At 38.3% G+C, this 23,014-nt stretch overlaps 11 protein-coding genes across 11 annotated transcripts; 4 read left to right on the forward strand and 7 right to left on the reverse strand.

The window, feature by feature from the left end:
• Positions 1-268: 268 nt before the first annotated feature.
• On the reverse strand, positions 269-1,402 carry ELA1 (elongin A; the record flags this gene model as incomplete). The annotated part of the gene is made up of 1 exon (XM_056230690.1): positions 269-1,402. One exon carries the CDS (start codon positions 1,400-1,402, stop codon positions 269-271), a length of 1,134 nt encoding a protein of 377 aa, XP_056084584.1.
• A 489-nt stretch (positions 1,403-1,891) lies between these two features.
• On the reverse strand, positions 1,892-2,977 carry URE2 (glutathione peroxidase; the record flags this gene model as incomplete). Its single annotated transcript, XM_056230691.1, has 1 exon — positions 1,892-2,977. One exon carries the CDS (start codon positions 2,975-2,977, stop codon positions 1,892-1,894), a length of 1,086 nt encoding a protein of 361 aa, XP_056084585.1.
• A 436-nt stretch (positions 2,978-3,413) lies between these two features.
• Positions 3,414-5,204, reverse strand: JJJ1 (Jjj1p; the record flags this gene model as incomplete). Its single annotated transcript, XM_056230693.1, has 1 exon — positions 3,414-5,204. One exon carries the CDS (start codon positions 5,202-5,204, stop codon positions 3,414-3,416), a length of 1,791 nt encoding a protein of 596 aa, XP_056084586.1.
• A 330-nt stretch (positions 5,205-5,534) lies between these two features.
• CNM67 (Cnm67p) lies at positions 5,535-7,283 on the reverse strand (the record flags this gene model as incomplete). The annotated part of the gene is made up of 1 exon (XM_056230694.1): positions 5,535-7,283. One exon carries the CDS (start codon positions 7,281-7,283, stop codon positions 5,535-5,537), a length of 1,749 nt encoding a protein of 582 aa, XP_056084587.1.
• A 334-nt stretch (positions 7,284-7,617) lies between these two features.
• SQS1 (Sqs1p) lies at positions 7,618-9,906 on the reverse strand (the record flags this gene model as incomplete). Its single annotated transcript, XM_056230695.1, has 1 exon — positions 7,618-9,906. One exon carries the CDS (start codon positions 9,904-9,906, stop codon positions 7,618-7,620), a length of 2,289 nt encoding a protein of 762 aa, XP_056084588.1.
• A 269-nt stretch (positions 9,907-10,175) lies between these two features.
• On the forward strand, positions 10,176-11,660 carry ATG4 (cysteine protease ATG4; the record flags this gene model as incomplete). Its single annotated transcript, XM_056230696.1, has 1 exon — positions 10,176-11,660. One exon carries the CDS (start codon positions 10,176-10,178, stop codon positions 11,658-11,660), a length of 1,485 nt encoding a protein of 494 aa, XP_056084589.1.
• Positions 11,661-11,912: 252 nt separating this feature from the next.
• SSU72 (RNA polymerase II subunit A C-terminal domain phosphatase) lies at positions 11,913-12,533 on the forward strand (the record flags this gene model as incomplete). Its single annotated transcript, XM_056230697.1, has 1 exon — positions 11,913-12,533. The coding sequence occupies one exon, from the start codon at positions 11,913-11,915 to the stop codon at positions 12,531-12,533; it is 621 nt and encodes a 206-aa protein (XP_056084590.1).
• Positions 12,534-13,880: 1,347 nt separating this feature from the next.
• On the reverse strand, positions 13,881-16,493 carry POP1 (ribonuclease P/MRP protein subunit POP1; the record flags this gene model as incomplete). The annotated part of the gene is made up of 1 exon (XM_056230698.1): positions 13,881-16,493. The coding sequence occupies one exon, from the start codon at positions 16,491-16,493 to the stop codon at positions 13,881-13,883; it is 2,613 nt and encodes an 870-aa protein (XP_056084591.1).
• A 702-nt stretch (positions 16,494-17,195) lies between these two features.
• On the forward strand, positions 17,196-18,497 carry ADE12 (adenylosuccinate synthase; the record flags this gene model as incomplete). Its single annotated transcript, XM_056230699.1, has 1 exon — positions 17,196-18,497. The coding sequence occupies one exon, from the start codon at positions 17,196-17,198 to the stop codon at positions 18,495-18,497; it is 1,302 nt and encodes a 433-aa protein (XP_056084592.1).
• A 254-nt stretch (positions 18,498-18,751) lies between these two features.
• Positions 18,752-20,419, reverse strand: ALG9 (dolichyl-P-Man:Man(6)GlcNAc(2)-PP-dolichol alpha-1,2-mannosyltransferase; the record flags this gene model as incomplete). The annotated part of the gene is made up of 1 exon (XM_056230700.1): positions 18,752-20,419. One exon carries the CDS (start codon positions 20,417-20,419, stop codon positions 18,752-18,754), a length of 1,668 nt encoding a protein of 555 aa, XP_056084593.1.
• Positions 20,420-20,976: 557 nt separating this feature from the next.
• Positions 20,977-22,743, forward strand: MGS1 (ssDNA-dependent ATPase MGS1; the record flags this gene model as incomplete). Its single annotated transcript, XM_056230701.1, has 1 exon — positions 20,977-22,743. The coding sequence occupies one exon, from the start codon at positions 20,977-20,979 to the stop codon at positions 22,741-22,743; it is 1,767 nt and encodes a 588-aa protein (XP_056084594.1).
• Positions 22,744-23,014: the final 271 nt, after the last annotated feature.

Below are 23,014 nucleotides of genomic sequence, written 5' to 3' on the forward strand. Positions count from 1 at the left end.
TATAGTGTGCGAACCTATTACGATAAAGATCTGACAATATATACCGAGATATATCGCCTAGTTGCACTCTGGGTGAATTTGAGTCGGGCGGAAAAGAGAAAAAAACCATGAAAAATTACTAAGACGGAAGGCAAAAAAAGATGACGCGCAACGCGAAAACCGCTTATAAGGTGAGAGGCCGTTGCTTCCGACTGTTGCCTCTTCTCCGCGGAATGACGGGACCCGTGGGGGCAGCGCAAGGGATGTGACGGTTTTCGGAGTTCTCATGCTATTTCCGCGGATCGTGAATATACGGGCGGGTAGTAGGCGCGGCCGTGGTCACGTGCGAGGGGGTATCTCCGTCAGGTCCGGCATTTCGTACGAAAATGCCGGATTTCTTCTTCTTGTGGCCCTTTGATACGGTGTTTGCGGTGACATTTGGCGTGGATGAGATAATACCTGTGTGGGGACCATTATGAGGATAAGTGCGGTGATCGTTAGTGATCGCCGTTGAATGGTCTCGGGAGATTGTAGTGTTAACCTTTGGGGCCGCCCTGGGCAATGCAGGTTTTTTGCGGCTGAGAAAGATCGACGGTGATTCGGATCTTCTCTTCTTGATGGGCTGGAGAGTTACATCTCTCTTCTCTGCAGCAGAGTCGTCGATTTGTCGGCCTATCTTGACGGGTTCCGCATTGGATGGCACTGGGACTTTCTTGGGGGCAGACGGCTGTCGGCCAGCTGTCCCTCCAAAGGCTACACGTTGCGCATGTCTTTTTGCAATGTTGAAGCCACCATCTCTGAAATGCTTAAGTCTGGACTCGTGGTCTTTTAGGGACTTCATGTACAATTGCGAATGAAATTCGTTGTCCGACCTTGCTATTTTCTTGGGATTCCTCTTTTTGAAATAGTCAGTATGGTCTACTACTATGGTTTGCTTTTTCTCTCTTTCTTGCTGCAATTTTTGCATTTCGAATCGCAGTCTTTCTGCACTTTCCTCTTGTTTCTTTTCCACTTCCTGTTGGTACTTTGCGTATAGCATTCTGTATGGCACTCTGTACTTGTTGTTTCGGGTGTCTTTGACCACTGACTGTCGTATGCAAGACTTCAGCAAGTCTTGATCTGACTGGTAGAGTTCTATGTCGTTTTCCATTATGAAATTGAAGTAATATTTGCAAATGGAATCTCTCCTGGATACAAATTGTTCTTGCACATTAGTTGGGAAATCATGTTTCAAGAATTCTAACCATAGTTCATCATCGTCAAACACCAATAAAACGTTGCTTTTCTCCAGTCTTAACAACTGCGGTATTTTGACTTTTTGCAATATTTTCTTCAACAAGTGATAGGGAACGTTACTGACAGACTGTAAGTTGGAATGATTTCTCATCAACGAGATTTCACACAATGTTCTTAGACTTTCCATATCTCGACATCAATCGATTTGCGCATTGATCTAAACGTATCTTCGTGAACAGGACCCGTTCGCATGTAAATTACATATGTGACTGGTTCTTAAAATCGAAAAACTGGTACCCTCTTCGCAGATGGTTGAAGCTTGAAATTTTTGGCCATCACCTTCCTTAAGGACATCGTGATAAATGCCGAGAAAAAAAGTTGTGTCTACATACTTCATTTAGAACGCCATGGATACAGAGGGGTAAATACACCAGTTAACCGACGTTTTTTTTGATTTTGTAGTATTGCAATCATTACATGAATCATTCGGGTCATTCTGTGCATGAAATGAAAGAAAGCAAACAAAAAAGAATGGAATGAAAATTATACTAAAATTACTACGTACTTCCATGACATTATTTGTATCTATTTTGCATAAAAATTGTTTTCTTGTCTGCCATACAAACTCTTATATCTGTCTTCTCTCCTTTCTTTCTTGGAAAAAAAAATTTCAAAATTACTCTCCACGCAATGCTTTAATTACGGCGGGTCTTCTCATCATATGCTTTGTCCACTTATAAACTTCTGGGAACTCAATTTTGATATTAATACCAATCCTATCTACGACATTATTCCATGGAACGAAGGCCAAATCAGCTATAGTTAGTTTATCCCCTACGAGCCATACAGGGTAGTCAAAGAACCGACTTTGCGACATCGGGGTTGTTCCAGCAGAATATGCTGCCGCATTTTCCGTGTCTAGTTCCATCACCAATGCTTCTCTACGCTCAGCAAGTGCCATCTCTACTACACCGTAAACTCTTCTAACTTCATCCGTGTATCTTTCTACAGCACTTGCTATCTTTTGGGAGTGAAAGTACCTGAAATGTAAGGCCTGTCCAATCATTGGTGCATGGCCAGAAGTTTGGAAAAACAACCATGCGTTAATTTGTGACTGGTCAGCTAAATCATCAGACCAGAGTAATGGGTTGCCAGTTTCTTTGTAATATTTATTTACCAAATGCTGTAAAATAGCTCCTGATTCCCAAATGGATAAGTTATCCATGCTGTGATCAATCAAGGCTGGAACTCTAGCATTGGGATTGACAGATACAAATTCAGGTGCCCTATGTTCTCCAAGATTAAAATCTAGGAAAATCGTATTATAATGAAATCCGAGTTCACTAAGTACTATAGCGACCTTAAACCCATTAGGGGCGGACCTGTGAGAGAAAAGAGTGTACCCTTCCAATGGTTGCTCTTGAAAAAATTTTGTAATTCTTGAGTACTCCACGCGATTCATATCAGAAAACGCCTGCTGTTGTTGTCGATGTTGTTCCAATGTATCTTTGATGTTGTTTTCGTTGTCATCATTTTGAGCACCGTTGCGGCCATTGTTGCTGCTTTGAACACTATTATTATTATTATTATTATTACTATTACTGTTACTATTATTGAGATTATTGTTATTATTTACACCTGCGGGGAACTCAAAATTTATATTGCTTTGGTCAGTAGTGGTATTACTATTCCTATTTCCTAAGTTCACTTGGCGGAGGGCACTGGATAAATGAGAGACTTGGTTACCGTTGGTATTCATCATTTATGTACGATATTTTTTGCAGCTTTTTTAGCAATATGACTAATAGAGTCAAAAACAATTGAATGGTGCGGAAATCTGTGCTCCGATTCGATCCAGTTCAGTCTTATAAACAGTTGCAAACTCGTTGATTGAAAAAGAAAGGCCTACACTATTCTTTCTCACCCTCGAGTGACTACTTTTCGATCTTTGTATGGTTGCTTTCTCAGCCAGGTGGAAAAGAAAACTGCATGCTGAAGCCACTCTTCGTCAAAAATTAGTGGTGGAAGCTCATCAATTCTCCTATTCGGCGAAAAATGAAAAAACTGAAGATACTGTCACCCGGATCACGTAGCTAAGTTTGGACAATAGCAGCAATTCTTTTGAGGGAACAGCATTTGGAATTAAGCTCTATACACATCTATAAATAAACTCTATCCAGCATTCAATGTGAATGCCACTATTTTTTGCTGGCCTTGACTTTCCCGCTCTTTATCTTACTTTTTACTGCCGCATGACCTGCTATCTTCACGTGGCTAAACAGCCTATTTCGACTATCGAATGATTCTCCGCAGGTAGCGCAATTTTCAGCCGCAGAAAACGAAGATGCTGACGATGGCGGTGTAGATAAAGATGGAGTGCCTCTTGCAGATTTGGAGTTCTTTTTAGGTTGTTTGCCTTTTTTCTTCTTTGATCTTGTAGACCAGCCTTCATCGTCATCAATTTGTATGCCCTTGCCGTTTAATGACGCTAAAAGATCATTCAACTCTTCCCCCCTCTTGTCTATGTTGTCATCAGAAAAATCGGAATCATCTGTTTCTGTCTGCATCTTTTCATTATTTTTGTTTTTTTTCCTCTTCTTTTCACTCTTCCTGTGTACTTGCACATCTTCATCCGAACTGACGTCCTCCACCTCTATTTCCAATTCTACTTTTATATTTTCATCTTCTGTTTCACTTTCAGATGATGGTTCGGCAAGTTTTCTTTCAATTTCAGCAAGTTCAGCTTGTAAGGCCTCTATATCAATGTCATTCTTTTCTTTGACAACTTCATCCGCTGAATCAAAATTTTCAAGATCGGAAAGATTATCCAATCCAAGCGTTATATTTTCCTCTTGCATTTCTTTTCGGATATCTGCTATATTTTTCTTATGCAATTTGGTATTTGTGTGATTTTTTAGTTGCTTTTCAGACTTGAATGTTTTGTTGCAAATGAAGCACTCATAAATCAATATTTCATCCTCTTTGTCATCCTTAGGTTTTTCGAATTCTCCAAAATTATCATAAACTTTCTCTAATTCATCCCAATTTTCTTCCCTTATCGTTTGCCAACTCTGTAAATGAAAGTTTTCTTTGTCGTCGTTGCCGTTCGGACCACCACCTTTCTCTCTAGTTCTCAAATTTTTTAATTCATTTTTTCTCAACTGTTCTTTCAATTTACGTCGTTCTTCTGCAATTTTTGTACCTTCTTTCATCCTTTTATCGAGCTTTTTGATGAATACCACGAACCTTTTGACCGTTTTATTGTACTCATTTCGGGCCTGTTGCCTAGCCTTCTCATTCCTTCTGTTAACTTCCCTCTTAGTCCTTCTGTCATAGGTTTTGGAATACATGTATTCGTCTTTCCAACTAAAGCTTTTTAGAGTATTGAATGATGACCAAATTTTATAGAAATCCTTTAAATATTCATAATTTATGGATGAATATCCGAATAAAGGATATAAAAGCTTATCAGTTTTATTCACGTAATCATCACAAGTTTTCAAATAACCAATATTATTGATATCTTGCTCAAAGGAATCATCTTGATACTCGTTGAATTTTCCCAGCCGTTTACCAGTCATAATTTCATCTCTGGCTAACTTCGCGAATATTTTTCCTGCAATTTGGTAGATTCCTGCAGCTGAGTTGTCCACTTTAGTATAAAGGGCGGAATTGAAGAACAAAAGCAACTCATCGGTAGTGACTCCTGTGACTGTAATGTCCACTTCGTAATCGTAATAGCCATCAGCATCTGGTGGGGTATCATTTAAGATTTGCTCCTTATGTGAGTCATACCATGCTCTTTCCTGAGAATCCGATAGCACTTCATAAGCGGCACGAATTATGGCAAATTTTTGTGTGGCTTCTTCAACATTATCTGGGTTCTTGTCTGGGTGATATTGTAAAGCTTTCTTACGGTAAGCCTTTTTTAATTCAAGATCAGAAGCATGTGATTCGACCCCTAAAAGTTCGTAATAACAGGCCTTCATGTATTCTTCTGGAGTACTAGGTCGCTAGTAAACGAGTATATTTGATTCGTTAAATTGAACTTTTGTTCCTCTAACGAATTTATTTTTGCGATGACTTCGCATTTTTCTTTTATGCTTTCCTTTTTTTTCCATTCTTCAAGGTAAAAAAAAAAATATTGACCTAAAATGGTATCCAAACATTAGAAGAATAGAAAGATGACTGCTATAGTCCTTCCATTCATAACAAACGAATATTTATACATATATCCCAGAATTATTTCAATTATTCTACTTTACTGTTTAGTTACAATTACAACAATTCATCTATTGAAAAGATACTATATCAGAATTTCATTTGACCATCTTCTCCAAGATATGATCATACAGATGATCCAGGCACCTCTCCAAATGGTGATTTATGGAGTCCATCCTACGTGCGGCCATAAATTCATAGTATGCTTGATCTGTAAACTTCTTCAAATTCATTTCCTGCTTATAAATTTGTCTATGCAAGCGTTGGGCAAAGTTTGATAGCATGATATTTTCGTATTTCAGTTTGATAGCTAATAAAGGAATTTTTCGCCTTAATTTTGGGTAGGGGATTTCAATAGCCAGTATAATTTCTTTAATGATATTTTGTAAGTCCGTTAAACTAGCTGAATCAATTTGGTCGACCATGAGAAGATTACATTCTTCTGCAGAAATATCAGGCCTTGACTGTAAGATATCTTTTATTGTGATTCTTTCTGATGTATTTCCCTCCAAGTTTCCTAAGCGCGACCTTAAATGATTCAGTTCCTTTGACATAGTGCTTGTCCGCTTCTCAAAATCTCCCAACATTTGATCTTTATTTTTTAATGATGCTTCGTAGTTTTCTTTGCTTTTCTCCCATGATCCCAGTCTTTCATTTAAACTTTCCAACTTAATTTTAATTTCTTCATTGCATCCTTTGAGAATATTTTTTTCGTCATTGCTTAATTTGTCAAATTTTTCACATAGGGCCTTATTTTGTTTGGAAAGAGTCTTATTTGTACCAAGTAAATTATTATTTCTCTCTCTCATAGTTTGGATTTCGGTTTTCTTATTTTCCAATTCATTTCGGAGATCATTAATCTCCGATGTCGCATTCTCAAAACGTTGTGACAAAGAATTTTTCTCCTCCAAATGCGAAGCTCCTAAAAATCCTTTGATATTAGGATATTTTCCCTGTAATATCTCATTAAGATTTGAAGAAGCGTCCTCAGATTCATATAATTCGAAAAATAGTATACCAATCGGTATTTCAAATAACTGTACTTTGCGTAAGGCGTCAGTGAGGCTCAGTAGTGCAGTTTGTTTTATTTGAATAGTGTTATTAGCTTTTTCTAGCATTTCCTTGGTATCTGAGAAGTCTTTCGCTAGGTTTTCTATAACGACTGCTTGTTCTCCGATTTTCTTTTCATTACTTGAGCTTCTAACATCTGACTGCGTGACAGCTTCAAGTTGTCGTTGTAAAGAGTTAGATCTTTCCTCTTGTTTCAAATTATCCCTACTTAATTCGATGATCTTTTTTTGATATCCCAGTAAAACATTCTCTAAAATCTGAAGACTTTCCTTAGATAAAGAACATTGCAGAGGAACTTTTACGCCGTTAAAATCTTCTATGGAAATTTCTGCTGATAATTTTTCAGCGGTTTCTTGGGAAGAAGCCTGCTTACTCGCTTTTGTGAAATGCCTTGTCGAAGAATTCTCCCTGGGTGTAGAATGTATGAAGTTAGGTAAGTCTTTTTTTTGACTTCTAATTACTTCAGGAGATTTATTTTGTTCGTTGTTTGATCTTTCTTGCAATCCGGGAGATCCTTGAAAGCTAGTATTTCTGGCATAGTTCATGCGATCCGTAGACAATGGTTTATTCTCTTCATATGCGCCCCTGTTATTGGAAAAATTGCAATTTGCAACGTCTTCAGGGTTGACAAATAAAGGAAGAATTGACTTTCCCACATGGTTCTCATTAAGCCAGTTTTGTGGAATCTGTTCTTCGTCCCTTACCTCAGCATCATCGGAAACAGGTGAGTCTAAGCGCTCATTGAATGGAAAATTCATTAGGTCAAAATCTGTCATAATGTAAAAACGATTTACAACTATCGGCTAATGATTTTTATGTTCACTTTTTTTTCAATTTTTAGCTCTGATTGAGAAGGGTTATTATTGTTATTTATTATTGTCAATATTCCACAAAAAGAACTTAACGCCTCACGTCGCGCAACGCGCGATCCTAAATAGAATACTATTTACAGGTACAAAAACCATATGTTAGGTATGTACCTGCCTTCTCATATTTACCTGGCTTTAGACGACGGCCTTTTCATTTATCTTACAGAGAAATAAATAAAATAATAGAAATACCCAGTTATTATTAAGAAACACAAGGACACCCAAAAAAAATCAGAAGGTATTAACTCTCACTATGCCTTAAACCCGATCTGTTCTTCTTGATTTTGGCGAAAATTGGTTCGCTTATACCCTTATTACCTTGAGTACCGAGACCTTCTCCGCTTCTCCATCCAAGCTTTTCCAACATTATTCTGCCAATATTCTCGTTTCCAATTTCTGGGGCGTTTTGTCCGACGATGTCACCTTCTTTGACTTGGAACTTCCCCCTAATCGTTTTAGTTCTCTCAAACACAGCTTGTTCTTCCCTTGGTCTTTTTACATCGATTCTCATAAATACTGGTCTCTGTCTTAACAATTGATCAATGAGGTTATAATTCGGAGTAGACCATCTCGTTTTCTTTACTTTCTCCACCACTACAGAAGTGTGGTTGGCTTTCCCAATTTTTGAACTCTTCAGATTATAATGTTTGGCAATTTTCATCACTGTTTTGTTGCCATGGGGATCTAATGGAGGAAAAGTAAGCCTGTCCTTATTTCTTGCAAAAAAAGATTCAAATTCATCCCTTATGTTCTGAATATGGAAACCATATGGGTATTTCTTGAACATGTCATTCGAATTTTTATTTTCTTGATCAATAAAGTCCTCCTTGGCGTTTCTCTTCCTTGCTTTAGTCTCTAAACGTTTGTTGAATTTGCTCTGCAATGTAACCAATGTTTCTGTATCCAGTGCTAATGATTCGTCTATTAGTAATTTCTTCTTTTTACCTTTGCCCTGAGTTTCCAAGGACTTAGTTTCAAAGGTTTTAAATCTATCTGTATCATGTTTCAGTGTGTACGCAATGAGATCATCCAGTCCCTCCTCCATATCACTATGTACATATGAAGAATCTATAACTTCATCGTCTGCATAGCTGCTTTCCTCATCACTGGAGTCAGAAATTGGAACATCGGAGTAAGTTGGTTCAGCTGGTTCAACTTTTGGTACAAGAGAGTTCTTAACAAAACTCAAATACGCAGGTAACCTATCTTCAGGAAGACCTAGTTCATCTGTTATGAAATCTGCAAGTAAGTCCTGATCAATCCAATGAAAGTCATAATCCCCTAGTAACCTGTAGCACTGCAGATAGTATGAATTGTCTGCTCCACCCATTCTTATATTAGTGATCACTATATCATTTGTATTAATAACGAAGTCTTCTTCCTTGAATCCAAATTCAACTTCATCACTAACGGGAGATGGCAAATCGTTATTCTTATTTTCGGGCAATTTAGTACCGTTGATTGACAAAGATTCTATATCCTGTGTTAAGTGCGGACTAGGACTTGGCAGAGATTTAGCGTCATTTCGAGCATAGTGATATTGGCCAACAAAATCAGATTTATCTTCAAGTTCACTATCTTCAAAACTTTCGTACAGGGCATCGTTGCTATTTTCAGTTTCTATCTCATAATCTAGTGCATCATCGCTGGGATCGCTGTCTTCTATATCTTGCATTACACCTGAAATATAATCAGCAAACGGATGATACAACTTATTACGTCTATTTGGGATTTGAACCCCAACGTCTTCGTTTTCATCATCTTCTGCAACATTAAGTTCGACTTTTCCGATTGTAAGAATAGGATTGAACTCTATAGCAACCTCCTTGGGCTTTCGAACCTCCTCAATACGGACCCTTTTTATTTTACTTAAATCCAGTTCTTGCTGAGCTTCCTCATCTACAAAAAAGAGATCGGTGTCTCGAATTTCATCCTCATTAGAAGAAAATGAAGGGAAAGACGATTGTGAAATTGAATTTTCATCAATTTCGTTTTCATCATCCTCATTGGTGACATCTTGGGTGTCGTCAACCACCTTTACCGGTTCTTCATTAACTTGCGCATTCGTCTTATCAATGTCATTGTTGTGGGTGAGGCGATTCTTTCCTCGTAGTCGTTCAATCATATCATGAGATGGGTCATAGACCTCCTTGGCTTTTACAAATTCCATGGGTCTTTTACGGAAAGCTGCTCCTCCAGCCTGCAGATTATTTGAGGAGTCATTCCGATTTCCAGGTCTTAAACCACCCATTTTCATAGACCGATTCTTGGCATCACGACCAAAATAATAATCTTCTATGGTTTTTGGTGATATAAAAGCCCTCCCCACGTTAAAATCAATACCTACATCAGCGAGATTCCCTTCTCCTAACGGGACAGATGAGTTGTGCCAATTGTTTGTGGATACCGACTTTTTGTTTAGTTTTCTGCCGACTGGACCTTTACCATTCCCCTTGCCACCTCTCTTAGAATTACCACCACGTGCACGCCTGCTTCTGCTTCCTTCATAATGGCTATGTCTTTTCGCCATCTTTAAAAGCTATGACTGTATACTCTCACGCTTGGCACTGTATTTGGACGACTTCTGGCAAAAATTCCTCAAGAGTTCGTTTGATGTCCTTTTTAGATCTGCTGCCTTAATTGTATAAATGACAAATTTTACTTAACTATTAAGCGATGTCCGCTGAAGCTGCTGATAATAGCGCCTCAAAGGGAAAAATTAGAAATATACACACAATAACGGTTGTTGAAAAGAACAGACAACGATACATAGTGAATTCGAATTCAGCGTGGTTATACATGCAGAAGTGGTTAGGACTGTGGAGAATGGACTTGGTACAAAAAATGTCCCACGGTGTGTTACCAGGTTCGTCTGAAGAATCGGTTGCCTTTACGAATCATGATTATGTAGTATTAGGGGAAATGTATCCCGAGCAAGAGCAGAAAAATAGCTATCAACAGTCTGAACAAGAAGATGAATTTCGCAGCGAAGCAGCTAGTGGTGGGTTTCTCAGCAATTTCTTTGGTAGAGAGAATTCTTCCTACACGCAGGAGTTTCTTTTGGATGTACGATCAAGGGTTAACTTTACGTATCGGACAAGATTTGTTCCTATAGCAAGAGCACCCGATGGACCTTCACCTTTAAGTTTAAATGTATTAGTTCGGACAAATCCAATCAATACAATAGAGAACTACATAGCAAACCCTGATTGCTTTAATACTGATATTGGCTGGGGGTGTATGATAAGGACAGGACAAAGTTTGTTGGGCAATGCTCTACAGATCCTTCACTTGGGAAGAGATTTCAGGGTTGATGAAGATGACGATTTCAAGCGGGAGTCAAGAATTGTAAATTGGTTCAACGACACACCTGAAGCCCCGTTCTCATTACATAACTTTGTCTCTACAGGTACAGAACTCTCTGATAAAAGGCCAGGTGAATGGTTTGGTCCTGCAGCTACTGCAAGAAGTATACAATATCTGATCTACGGCTTCCCTGAATGCGGCATAAGCGCTTGTATAGTCTCTGTTTCATCTGGCGATATATATGAAAATGAGGTTGAAGAAGTATTTGTTGATAATCCAAATAGCAGTATTTTGTTCTTGTTGGGCGTGAAGCTCGGCATCAATGCTGTCAACGAAAGTTATAGAGAAAGCATATGTGGTATTTTAAATTCTGCGTGGTCAGTAGGTATTGCTGGCGGTAGGCCCTCCTCATCATTGTACTTTTTTGGATATCAGGGGAATGAATTCTTACACTTTGACCCTCATATTCCCCAACCGGCCGTAGAAGATTCCTTTGTGAACTCATGTCATACCAGTAAATTTGGTAGATTACAACTATCGGAAATGGATCCTTCAATGCTCATTGGCGTTCTGATCAAAGGAGAAAAGGATTGGCAAAGATGGAAGCTAGAAATTGCGGAATCCACTATTATAAAAGTTCTTCCTGAAAGAATGGATGATTTTGATGTGAGTTGTAGTATGGATGACGTTGAAAGTGTTGACTCTAGCTCGATGAAGAAAGATATAAGCAATAATGAAAACCTTGGAGTATTGGAGGGAGATTACGTAGATATTGGCGCGATACTTCCGCACACGGCGGACACAGAAGACGCAGAAGAGGATGATTGTTTTCAAGACATTCACTGTAAGAATCAAAAAATTGTTGTCATGGGGAACACGCACGCAGTCAATGCAAACTTAACCGATTATGAAGTAGAAGGTGTCCTTGTAGAAAAAGAAACAGTTGGTATTCCCAGTCCAATTAATGAAAAATGTTAGGGTTAAATTGGCCATCAATCCGGAATGCATACATACTTCTTTTAATATATTCCTAAATTTTAAAGTATCTAGTTCTTTTATTCTGTTTGATGCACATGATCATCCTTCACGTATTCTTTCTCTGCGGCGGTGGGAAGAACATAAAAACGAAATAATATTGAAAGAAAAAAAAAATAAAGGCTGGTTGGTACATTCGAAACACTTCAGAGGAAGAGTAAGCCAACGGTGGTACAGCTAGTGATAAAGTCAAGGATGTCTAGTCATCGCAATTCAAACTTGAGGTTCTGCACAGTTTGTGCATCGAACAATAACCGTTCCATGGAATCGCATAAAGTCTTGCAAGAAGCAGGTTATAATGTTAGCTCTTACGGAACAGGTTCAGCTGTGAGACTGCCGGGCCTATCGATAGATAAGCCTAATGTGTACTCATTTGGTACGCCCTATAATGATATATATAATGATCTTTTATCACAATCAGCGGACCGTTACAAGTCGAACGGTTTATTGCAGATGCTAGATCGTAATAGAAGACTCAAAAAAGCACCAGAAAAATGGCAAGAAAGTACAAAAGTCTTTGACTTTGTTTTCACTTGCGAAGAAAGATGTTTTGATGCAGTTTGCGAAGACTTGATGAATAGAGGGGGCAAATTAAACAGAATAGTACACGTCATTAATGTTGATATAAAAGATGATGATGAGAATGCCAAAATCGGTAGTAAAGCCATACTGGAGTTGGCCGACATATTCAATGACAAAATAGAGGAATGTGATAAAAGTGGCATTCCCTTTGAGGATTGTATAATGGACATCCTAACCGAGTGGCAAAATATACATTCTCAGCTACCGTCATTATATGCTCCTTCATATTATTAGACAAGTCACAACTTCGTATAAAAGGCACGAATATAAGTAACGGCGGTGAACATCACATTATTCGCGAGAGCATTAACTGTCGATAGCGTTCTAGTTATGTTAATTACGTTAGATGTCAATTTCTTGGTTGGAACTCTTATACTTGTGATCCATCTAGCTTTTGTCTTCTGATCGGCAAAACCAATGTCACTATATAACAAGATTCATAGTGTTTTGCCTTAGTGTAGCTTATATAAAAGGTTTCATTCCAAAGCACATCGCCAGATATAGAACTGAAATGAAGAAAATAAAAGCATGAAACTTTAAAAAAAGTTCCAATACTCAAAGAAAAAAAAAAATAGAAATTCTATAATTCTGTTTTCTGAAAACAAATCAAAAATTATAAGATCCACCCGTTCCTACCAAAACCTTCCAGAATTTTTCTCATAAACTACGACAATGAGCAACACCAAGACTGCTCAAAAGAGCACATCTCCAAATATGCAACCCTGACCGAACAATCCCAACAGCTATACCTCCATCATAAACTAAAAGTTCATTCGAATCAGCCATTTAAAAGATTGAACAGCGCACTAGAGGGGTGTACATTAAAAAGAATGCCTTCGTAATGCTCTCTTCTGAAAGGTCTCAGCTCCCCTAACACCAATTTGAATTTGGTGTCAAACTTCTCCAGGCAGAAGAAACAAAGGGCCTCAAAAATCGGTTGAATCCCCCAGATTCCAAAAGGAATCACGGGAATAACCGATAATTGAAACAAGGGAACGGAAACGTCAGCAAACATGCCTTCCGCAACGTATGTGTATGTGACCAAGGAGTTTTCATCAATGAATTCAGTGAACTATTATAGTTCAAAGATAAATGCGTAACATCCTTCTACCATTGAAAGTGCGTGTTTGATCAGTAGGACTTCTTGATCTCCTCTGATATCTTAAGGTAAGTATGAGGTTTTAAGAAAAAAAATCAAGACTGAAACTAATTTTTTATAAGAAAACAGTTAGGCAAGAGAAGGTAAGTCACTAAGACTTTCTCCTGCTATTTATACCTTTTGCGCAAGATGAAAACTCGACGCGATGAGAAAATAAAATGGAAAAAGAAGGTTTTGACAGCGGGTAATAGTAGTTGTAAAAATCTATGAACCAGGAAATCGATGAGCAATGAACCTTCTGTTGTAAATCGCCAGATTTGCAAATACATAATGAGCTGTTCTGCCAACATTATTGAACTTCCAGGCACTTGATTACGGACTTTCAAGGTGAAGAATCGCATTGTTTGACAACTTCTATTACTGTTCATCTTTCTTTTATATGTAGCTTTATAATGTTTTGTTTGCGTATATAGTGCAGTTTATCATACGGATATTTCCGACCACTCACCTAACCTATAGATATTAGTGCCCACATTCCTAACAAGAACATATCTCGTAGCTTGCAACATAGCAGAACGATGGTCTATGAATCCGATTCCCATGCCATTTCCGGAATTTAAGTGGTAAGTGCCGCTTGTGATGAAGCCAATCAAATCATGTATCTCTGGAAGAGGGATTTTTATATCGTGATCTCTTCTTCCGTTTGGGCGGTAAACTCCCTTAGCTAGTTTTAGCCAATGCTCCAAGTGCTCTTCGGGAATTTGATATATCCTTGCGTTGTCCCTGGGGTGACCACGTTCAATAAATTTACAGGACACAGCAATAATACAACGCGGCTGAATTGTTAGATGAAATGAAGAACCATCAGGGTTGGTGTTATTAGAAGGAGGTTTTTGACATTTTGTAAGCTTACACAACATAATTGGTATGTCTTCTTCTACTGGTGATGACACAGCTTTTACCTTGATTTCATAATCTTTACAGAACTCTAAAACATCATTTACGCAGTTGATATCTCTTACTCCATGATTATTGAACTGTCCAGTCTTCTTACTGTCCATTAACTTCAAGTCTTTATCATCGCACCGCAAATAATCGAGCCCATTTTTCAAAATTTGTAGAAATCTCCAATCTGAACTAAAAAAATCACCGATTTCACCTTTGAGTGCTGGGAGGTGAGTGTTATGAATGTCCTTGATTTCTTTGAAATTGATTCTTTTCCCCATTGGCTTCCTATCCCACTTTGTTTTTAGGGCTTCTCTTTTATAGAGCGAATTTTCTAGATGACCCAGCTGGGTGAAAGGATAATCATCTGGAAAATAGAGTTGTTCATTCTCATACTGTATTTGTTGAAACTGCCTTAGACCGATATGATAAACCCGTGGTACCCTGTTCAATTGGTGCCATAGAGGTAGGAGCCAGAACCACGGCAACATGACAATCCAATCACCTGTCTTGGGCCTTTTCATTATGACTAATGGAATGGAAGGATCACCGCCTTTGAATGGTACGGTTGTTTTATTAATGTGATTTGGTGTAGCAGTCAACAGCTTGGAACGTCTGGTAGAAATTTCTTTCAATGTGTTTTGGTTGTCGTATGATTGAGTACGTGATTCAGGGCTGCACAACTTATTAAAAATAGTGTTTATATCATCATGAGGATAGTTTTCGTGTAATGATAAAATGTCATTAAAACTAATCGTCTTTTTTTGTGGATCACCTAACTTTTTTGGTGCGGCCAAGTGACGTGGATCAATGGCTTCAAATGCGAATGTGCATCTCTGTGGTAGAGTACTGCTGTCGGTAACCTTTGAAATGATTTTGAATTGCTCAAACGATGTGCAATTTTTGGTGCTTCTTAAACAAGAGGCCAACGATTCTAGAGCTTTGGCCCCCTTCAAGGTTACGCTTGCAATTGAATACCGGCAATCTTGTATAGTCAGTTTTTCCTTGTATTGTATAAGTATATCAAAAACCTGAGTATAAATGGATGGATGTAATCTCAAAATCACAGTATCTTTTTGAACCCAGAATAAATCGCATGGTCCCAGTGGATTGGAGGAAGCTTCACTGAAACTATAAATTAATCCTTGAAATAAGGTCTGATTTTGGCGATATTTCCGCATGCTTGCTCTTCCAGCTGTTAATTTCTCTATAATAGATTTGAGAAAGTCCCCCATAGTGTCAGTGCTATTATCCTTCACAATCATCGTACCAATGTGACTTGAATCCATGCACAAGGCACCATCAGAGCTGCAAGTATCGCCGCCTAATCTATGCGTCAATTTGAAGCATTTTTGAGTTGGTGCCCATGCTACTTGGTACCCCCACCTCTTCATCATGTGAGACCTTTTGGCATTCCAAATGTGGGTAGGCAGCCAGGTGAAGTACTTTTGTCGTTTTGTATATTTAATTCTGCCTTTGGGAATAGGGGCCAACTCACCAAGACCTGTAACGTCATAGCTTCCCAAACGGTTATTAAGCAATTTTGAATTGGAGTTTGCTTTGCAGGATTCTTTAATCATACGCTTTAATGTCTTGATTTTTTGCCTCACATGGCACTTAGACGACGTGATCTCCGATGGCATGCTCAGTTTCATAGAAGTGGATTTACCAGCCAATCGTAATAATTTAATGGACATTCTAGCTCTATAAAGCTGTTTCGCATTCAAGCCATGGGTTTTCCTGGAAGTGCTTGAAAGGTTCTTCAAAACTTGTTGTTGGTCACTCTTACGCATTTCCCTTAAGGCTCTATTGCGCATTCTCTTTGGTATTCTGCGGACATTATGTGAAGCAGTTCTACGACGCAATTTACGGGGCAATGCCTGGAATATTCTCGTTGAACTCGCTCCTTTGGAATTATGCATGGCTAATTGGAGCTGCTTGACTTCGAATTCTCGAGAATTGATGAACTGGTCCACCTTTAACTTACCTCCTGACTCACTCAGATCATTTGGTGCCGAATTTTTTGATGATGAAGCCGCCACCGCCTCCGCTCTAATTGACCTAGCATTTCTTATGCGATTCCTCTTCAGTAATTGATTTTTATTAAGCGGTTTCTTTCCGCCACCTCCTTTAGACTGAACTCCGCTCATATGTGACTGCAATAAAATCCGTCTTGACCTACTGAATCTTCAAACCTACGTATTCTCCGAAGAGCATCCATCTGTGCAATTCTTTCAAGGGTCCCATCGCTTCAAGCCTGCTATTCTACTTGCGATTGATTGAAAAGTTTTCTATTTACATTACCCGTCTTTGATCTATACAATGTCACGTGCATCTTAAATTTAGTATTTAATCACCGAAGAAGAAGTCAATCTGTACAGCCTTCGGTAGAGTCAGAAGTAATTAATTTACTTTGCTATTAATTAATGAATCTGTAAATTCAAAAGAATCAGCAATTACCGCAACCCCAGACAATCGGATGGTGAATACTCCTATCATTTGCTCTCGTGACCAAGTCGTCGAGAAAATCATGTCACACCCAGTGAGTTCCTGTAAAACCCAGATACGGGAAAAAATTCGTATTTAAATAATCCGACTTTACGTTTATCGATCGCGATCCTTTCCATTGAGTCACAGATTAACAAACTAAGTAATAATAAGTAAACACTCTTTCTAAAAACATAATTTCTTTTTCTTACCGATCTTTTCTTCTTCGATTTTCATCTTGTCTCTTGTGTTGCCTTATAAAAGAAACGATTGCAAATCTTAATTCAACTAAGTAAGTATCGTACTTTTGTTGGACAAGTCAGAAAAGGCGTAGCTTTACGAAATCAAAGTTTAATAAAATAAAGATGGTTAACGTTGTATTAGGTTCCCAGTGGGGTGATGAAGGTAAAGGTAAATTGGTTGATTTACTTGTTGGTAAATATGACATTGTAGCCCGTTGCGCAGGGGGTAACAATGCTGGCCATACCATTGTTGTAAATGGTGTTAAATATGATTTCCATATGTTACCATCTGGTCTAGTCAACCCAAACTGTCAAAATTTATTGGGTAATGGTGTTGTTATCCATGTTCCATCTTTTTTCAAAGAATTGGAAACTTTGGAGGCTAAAGGTTTGAAAAATGCAAGAGGAAGATTATTTGTTTCTTCTAGAGCACATCTGGTCTTTGACTTCCATCAAGTAACCGATAAATTAAGAGAATTGGAGTTATCAGGTCGCTCAAAAGATGGTAAAAACATCGGTACCACAGGTAAAGGTATTGGTCCAACCTACTCTACAAAGGCTTCAAGATCTGGTTTGAGAGTTCATCATTTAGTCAATGATCAACCAGGTGCTTGGGAAGAATTTGTCGCTAGATACAAGAGGTTGCTGGAAACAAGAAGACAAAGATATGGTGATTTCGAATATGACTTTGAGGCTAAACTGGCTGAATATAAGAAGTTAAGAGAACAATTGAAGCCATTCGTTGTCGACTCCGTTGTTTTTATGCATAATGCCATTGAAGCAAAGAAAAAGATATTAGTCGAAGGTGCTAATGCGTTGATGTTAGATATCGATTTTGGTACTTACCCATATGTTACTTCCTCAAGTACTGGTATTGGTGGTGTCCTCACAGGTTTAGGTATTCCTCCACGTACTATTGATGAAATTTACGGTGTTGTTAAGGCCTACACAACTAGAGTTGGTGAAGGTCCATTCCCAACAGAACAATTGAACGAAGACGGGGAGAAATTGCAAACCATAGGTGCTGAATTCGGTGTTACAACCGGTCGCAAGCGTCGTTGTGGTTGGTTAGACCTGGTAGTCCTGAAATATTCTACTTTGATCAACGGGTACACAAGTTTGAACATTACCAAATTAGATGTTCTAGATACATTTAAGGAGATCCCAATAGGTATTTCATATTCTATTCAAGGTAAGAAGTTAGACCTGTTCCCCGAAGATTTGAATATCTTGGGTAAAGTTGAAGTTGAATACACAGTTTTACCAGGTTGGGATCAAGATATCACCAAAATTACGAAATACGAAGATTTGCCTGAAAATGCAAAGAAGTATTTGAAGTATATTGAAGATTTTGTCGGTGTTCCTGTTGAATGGGTTGGAACGGGTCCGGCAAGAGAAAGTATGTTGCATAAAGAAATTAGATAGTGTATTAATGATTCACAATGCACTTCGGTTTTATTTCTTTTCACAGTTTTTATATTTTCATAAGCACGAAACATAATCAGTCTTGACATTTTTAAAAGTTCTCAACATGTAAAAAAAAGAAAGTAATGAACAAATATAATTTTAATAAATGCATGGAAAATATATATGTGAAAAATACCAAAGTTATCGAGAAGAAAGAAACCCCTAATGAGGACGGATAGAAGACAACTTGCCGCTCGCTTAACACCTATCTATCAATTGGTGGACTCAGTTGGCTTTTCAAACAAACAGTAATTAATGTAACGAACACCATACACTTGCTTCCATTGTTCCGGTAAAACTGTTTGCATAATTTGGTTGATTAATTCTGGTACATAAAATGCTCTGCCCAAAATTTTAGAATTTTCAGCGTCGATGAATGCAGCACATGCCAGTTTATTCCAGTTGTCCATGAGGTGCAATGGGTTGAAAACGTCTTTTGTCAAATCTATTGGGGCCACAATGTCAATGAAATAATCACATTTAGAAATTGGCCACTCCTTGCCAGAATCATATATGTTTTTGTTATTCATTCCCTTAGGCGTGGTTCTAATCTTTTTGAAGATGGAGCCATTTTCTGGAAAATCTCCGGGCAGAAGACCATCGAACCCAGATTTGACGAATCTTAGTCTGTGATTATTGGGCAACAGAAAAGAATTTGGGAAGTGATACCATTCACGACCAGTACACACATTCACCACCGGTCCCTTCACGTTGCCTTGATTGAGAGTAGAAAATTGTTCATAAACGGCTATTGGAGCTGTGTAATTGTTAACTAAAGCAACTATGCGTGACATCGCCTGAATAGCAACAATCAATAAAACTGATAGTTTTATTCCCTTTTTCAAAAGCGGCCTTTTGTTGAATAGACTTAAAACTTTGTAAAACGCTATACTTGCACTTAAGGTGATCAAGCCGTAAATTGGATAAAGAAACCTTTCCTCTTTGTGAGGTTGTTGAATAAATATTGCAATCCACGTGAACAAAGAAGCCCATAATGGCCATAGTCTCAAATGGAAAACTCCCAAACCGGCCAAAATCAAGACAGGCAATGGGAAATTTAGAGCCAAGTTTAGTGGATAGTAGTACCATGGTTCAACGCCGAAAATATTTGGACCAGTCTCTTCATTTGCATTGATGACATTATAGAATAAGATATTCCATGACACCGGAGCAAGTTTTCCATAAAATATACTATCAGTAGCAACGACAGCAAATGCAGTCAATGAAAATATTAGACAGCAATCGAATGCGGTTCTAATGGTAGAAATTATCCTATGATTGAAAAGGTAGTGCAAGCATAATGGCACACTCAGAACTAAAACAAATGGCCAACCAAGTATACTAGCTAGGAAGTTGTATGCTAAACTCTTTGTAAAATTTGAAGTGGATCCAGTGGATAGATAGCGCAAAGAGTGTGTCGTAGCACCTACGTATAACAACATGGCAACAGCAGATGGTAACAACTCAACAGATGCATGGAACCAGCCCGGATTGAACAATTGGAAAATAATCCAAATATTTGCAATCTGCAACGCCAACGTGCCTGCGATTTCACGATGTAATTTGAATTCCATAATGAAACTGAAAAAGCCTAAACATGCTCTTGTAATGAAAAAGTTCCAGTGGCTCTCCAAATTAGTGAACTTATTTATGGGATAAAGAATACTGTAAAAAGGTAAAAGGAATGCCCATGATCTAATAGAGTATTCGGGAGAATATTCCCAGGTTTGTTTACCAAACCCACGAACCAATAAATTCAGTGGTTCCCAATAATTGAATGTTTCATCGCAATCTGAAATTAGCGAAAATGTCGGTTGAATATATACTCTTGTTAAAAATAGTAGTAACAATAAACTGATGGTTACCGCCTTGCAATTCATTGTTCCCTTATATTTGTGCTTCAAGGTGCAAAAAGAGTCAATTCAGTACAGTTAGGATTTTTTGAATCAGGTTAGGCAGTACTAGTGGAACAATGAGGATAAAAGGTATGCTCTACTGCGTCAAGCCTCCTCTCTATGTCTAGTAGCTGTCTATCAAATTTGTATTGACAACAATATCGCAGAACGGTTCTCATCAAAAATCAATATTGCGTAACGGACTTATTGTTGCGTTTTCTATGAAAATAAGCCGGGTCGCCCGCCACAGATTATAAAAGTAGGTATAACGTGCAGTTGAACAAGACAAATATTGACAATAGAGGCAAGCCGTGTTTAGTCGTTCAGGTGCATCAAATAATCCAAGCATTTACATTTTTGGTGTTTGATTGAACTTACCCTTTTTTTAGATACTCGAACATCGGTTGCTTATCTTAGTTGCAAAAGAGCACGCGTTGGGTCTATAGGAAACGTGTTTCAGAGTCATCGGCAGGTCAAAAGGTAGGCTAATTAGGTGGATAAATTTAAGTAAGTAAGAGGTGTTACAGGACCGCACAATCTCCATGAATAATAAAAAAACGTCCTTAGAACAGCTCATATCATGTCCTATTTGCTCTAGAAGGATTTTCTTTTCCCAAATCAACTCTCATCTTGATACGTGTGGCAAAGAGAAGTCAAAATTTTCGAGTAGGCCTCAAACGGTTTCAAATCTTTTGGCAGGCCCAAAAAAGAGGAAGCAAAGCAGTGCAGAGAAGGTTATTGATCTTGATAACGACGATCTCGAAGTTGAAGCAGTTATTAAAAATGGGGATGAGGACACTACGGCAGTTGCTAATGAAAACAAAAGAATCAAAAAAGCCCCACATATAGAATCAGGAAAATCAGTAGAGGGATTTTCCTCAAACAAAAGTCAACAATCTCACAACGATTTTGAGGTGAGATGGCTGCAAAAGATAAGTCATTTGCCATTGAGTGAAAAACTAAGGCCAAAAGAGTTAAGGGATTATGTAGGACAGCAGCACATTCTCTCTCGAGATAATGGTACACTATTTAAATATATAAAACAAGGAACAATTCCATCTATGATACTCTGGGGCCCTCCGGGTGTAGGCAAGACCTCATTAGCCAGATTATTAACGAAGACCGCAACGACGAGCAATAGTGAATCCAATGTTGGATCTAAATATTATATGATTGAAACAAGCGCAACGAAAGCAAACACGCAGGAATTGAGAGGTATATTTGAAAAATCAAAAAAGGAATTCCAATTGACCAAAAGAAGAACTGTGCTCTTTATTGATGAAATCCATAGATTCAATAAAGTTCAACAAGACTTATTACTGCCACATGTGGAGAACGGTGATATCATTTTGATTGGTGCAACGACGGAAAACCCTAGTTTTCAGCTAAACAATGCATTGATCAGTAGATGCTTGATTTTTGTCTTGGAAAAGTTAAATGTTAACGAACTTTGTATTGTCCTATCGAGAGGAATTGCCTTATTGAATAAGTGCAGGAAACAGATTTGGAATATTGAAAAGCCTCTGAAGTTATCGAGAAAGATTTTGGAATACATAGTAGATCTATCTGTTGGTGATACGAGGAGAGCATTGAATATGTTGGAAATGATTGAAGTCTCCACAAGAGAGCGCAAGATCGATGAAAAAGAATTATCCATCAATGATATACGAGATATAATCAAGAATAACAGCAGTAATGGGTTAAATACATATTATGACCCAAAGGGTGATAATCACTATGATACCATCTCGGCGTTTCATAAAGCCATTAGAGGAGGAGATGAAAACGCCTCATTATATTATTTAGCAAGGATGCTGCAAGGGGGAGAAGATCCATTGTATGTTGCCAGGAGGATGATTCGGATAGCCTCTGAAGACGTTGGATTACGGGACAATTCATTATTACCCCTGGCTGTCGCAGCACATGACGCAGTGATGAAAGTTGGCTTGCCAGAAGCGGATCTTGCTATGGCGCAGTGTTGTGTTGCTTTGGCTAGAGCGCCCAAGTCAGTGGAATTATACAGAGCTTGGAAAAAACTAAGGGCAATGATGGGTGAAAACATGTATAGTTTAGCAAGCAGTGAAATACCAATGCACATTAGAAATGCCCCAACTAGGTTAATGGAAGAGCTGGGCTATCATAAAGGTTACAAATACAATCCGGATTATGTTGACGGAAAAGTCAAGCAAGATTACTTTCCCAAAGAAATACTAGAGAAATGTCCAAATAAGAACGATTTAAAGTTTCTGGATGGTAGGCATCTGGGGGATAAAGAGGATCCTGATCTGAAGGAGACATATAAGAGTTAATCACATGTTTGGTATACATTTAACAATGTAACGTCTAGTTGTTTATTTCCTTTTTTTACTCGATGCCGATTTTGGTTATTTTACGCTCGGGAAATATTCATTGCTGGCACGTTTTTGTGCAGCATGAGCGGTATAGGCTATAATTTTATATAATCAATGGACGTGTACCTTTTTTTTCAGGGCTGGAAAAGTCTCGCGGATCTATCTGAGGAGGATGGTAACTTACAGGAACCTTATAAGAAGACCACATTGTTCTCGAATCATTTTATCT

The sequence above is a fragment of the Saccharomyces kudriavzevii genome, assembly GCF_947243775.1.
Source record: "Saccharomyces kudriavzevii IFO 1802 strain IFO1802 genome assembly, chromosome: 14".
NCBI lineage: Eukaryota > Fungi > Ascomycota > Saccharomycetes > Saccharomycetales > Saccharomycetaceae > Saccharomyces > Saccharomyces kudriavzevii.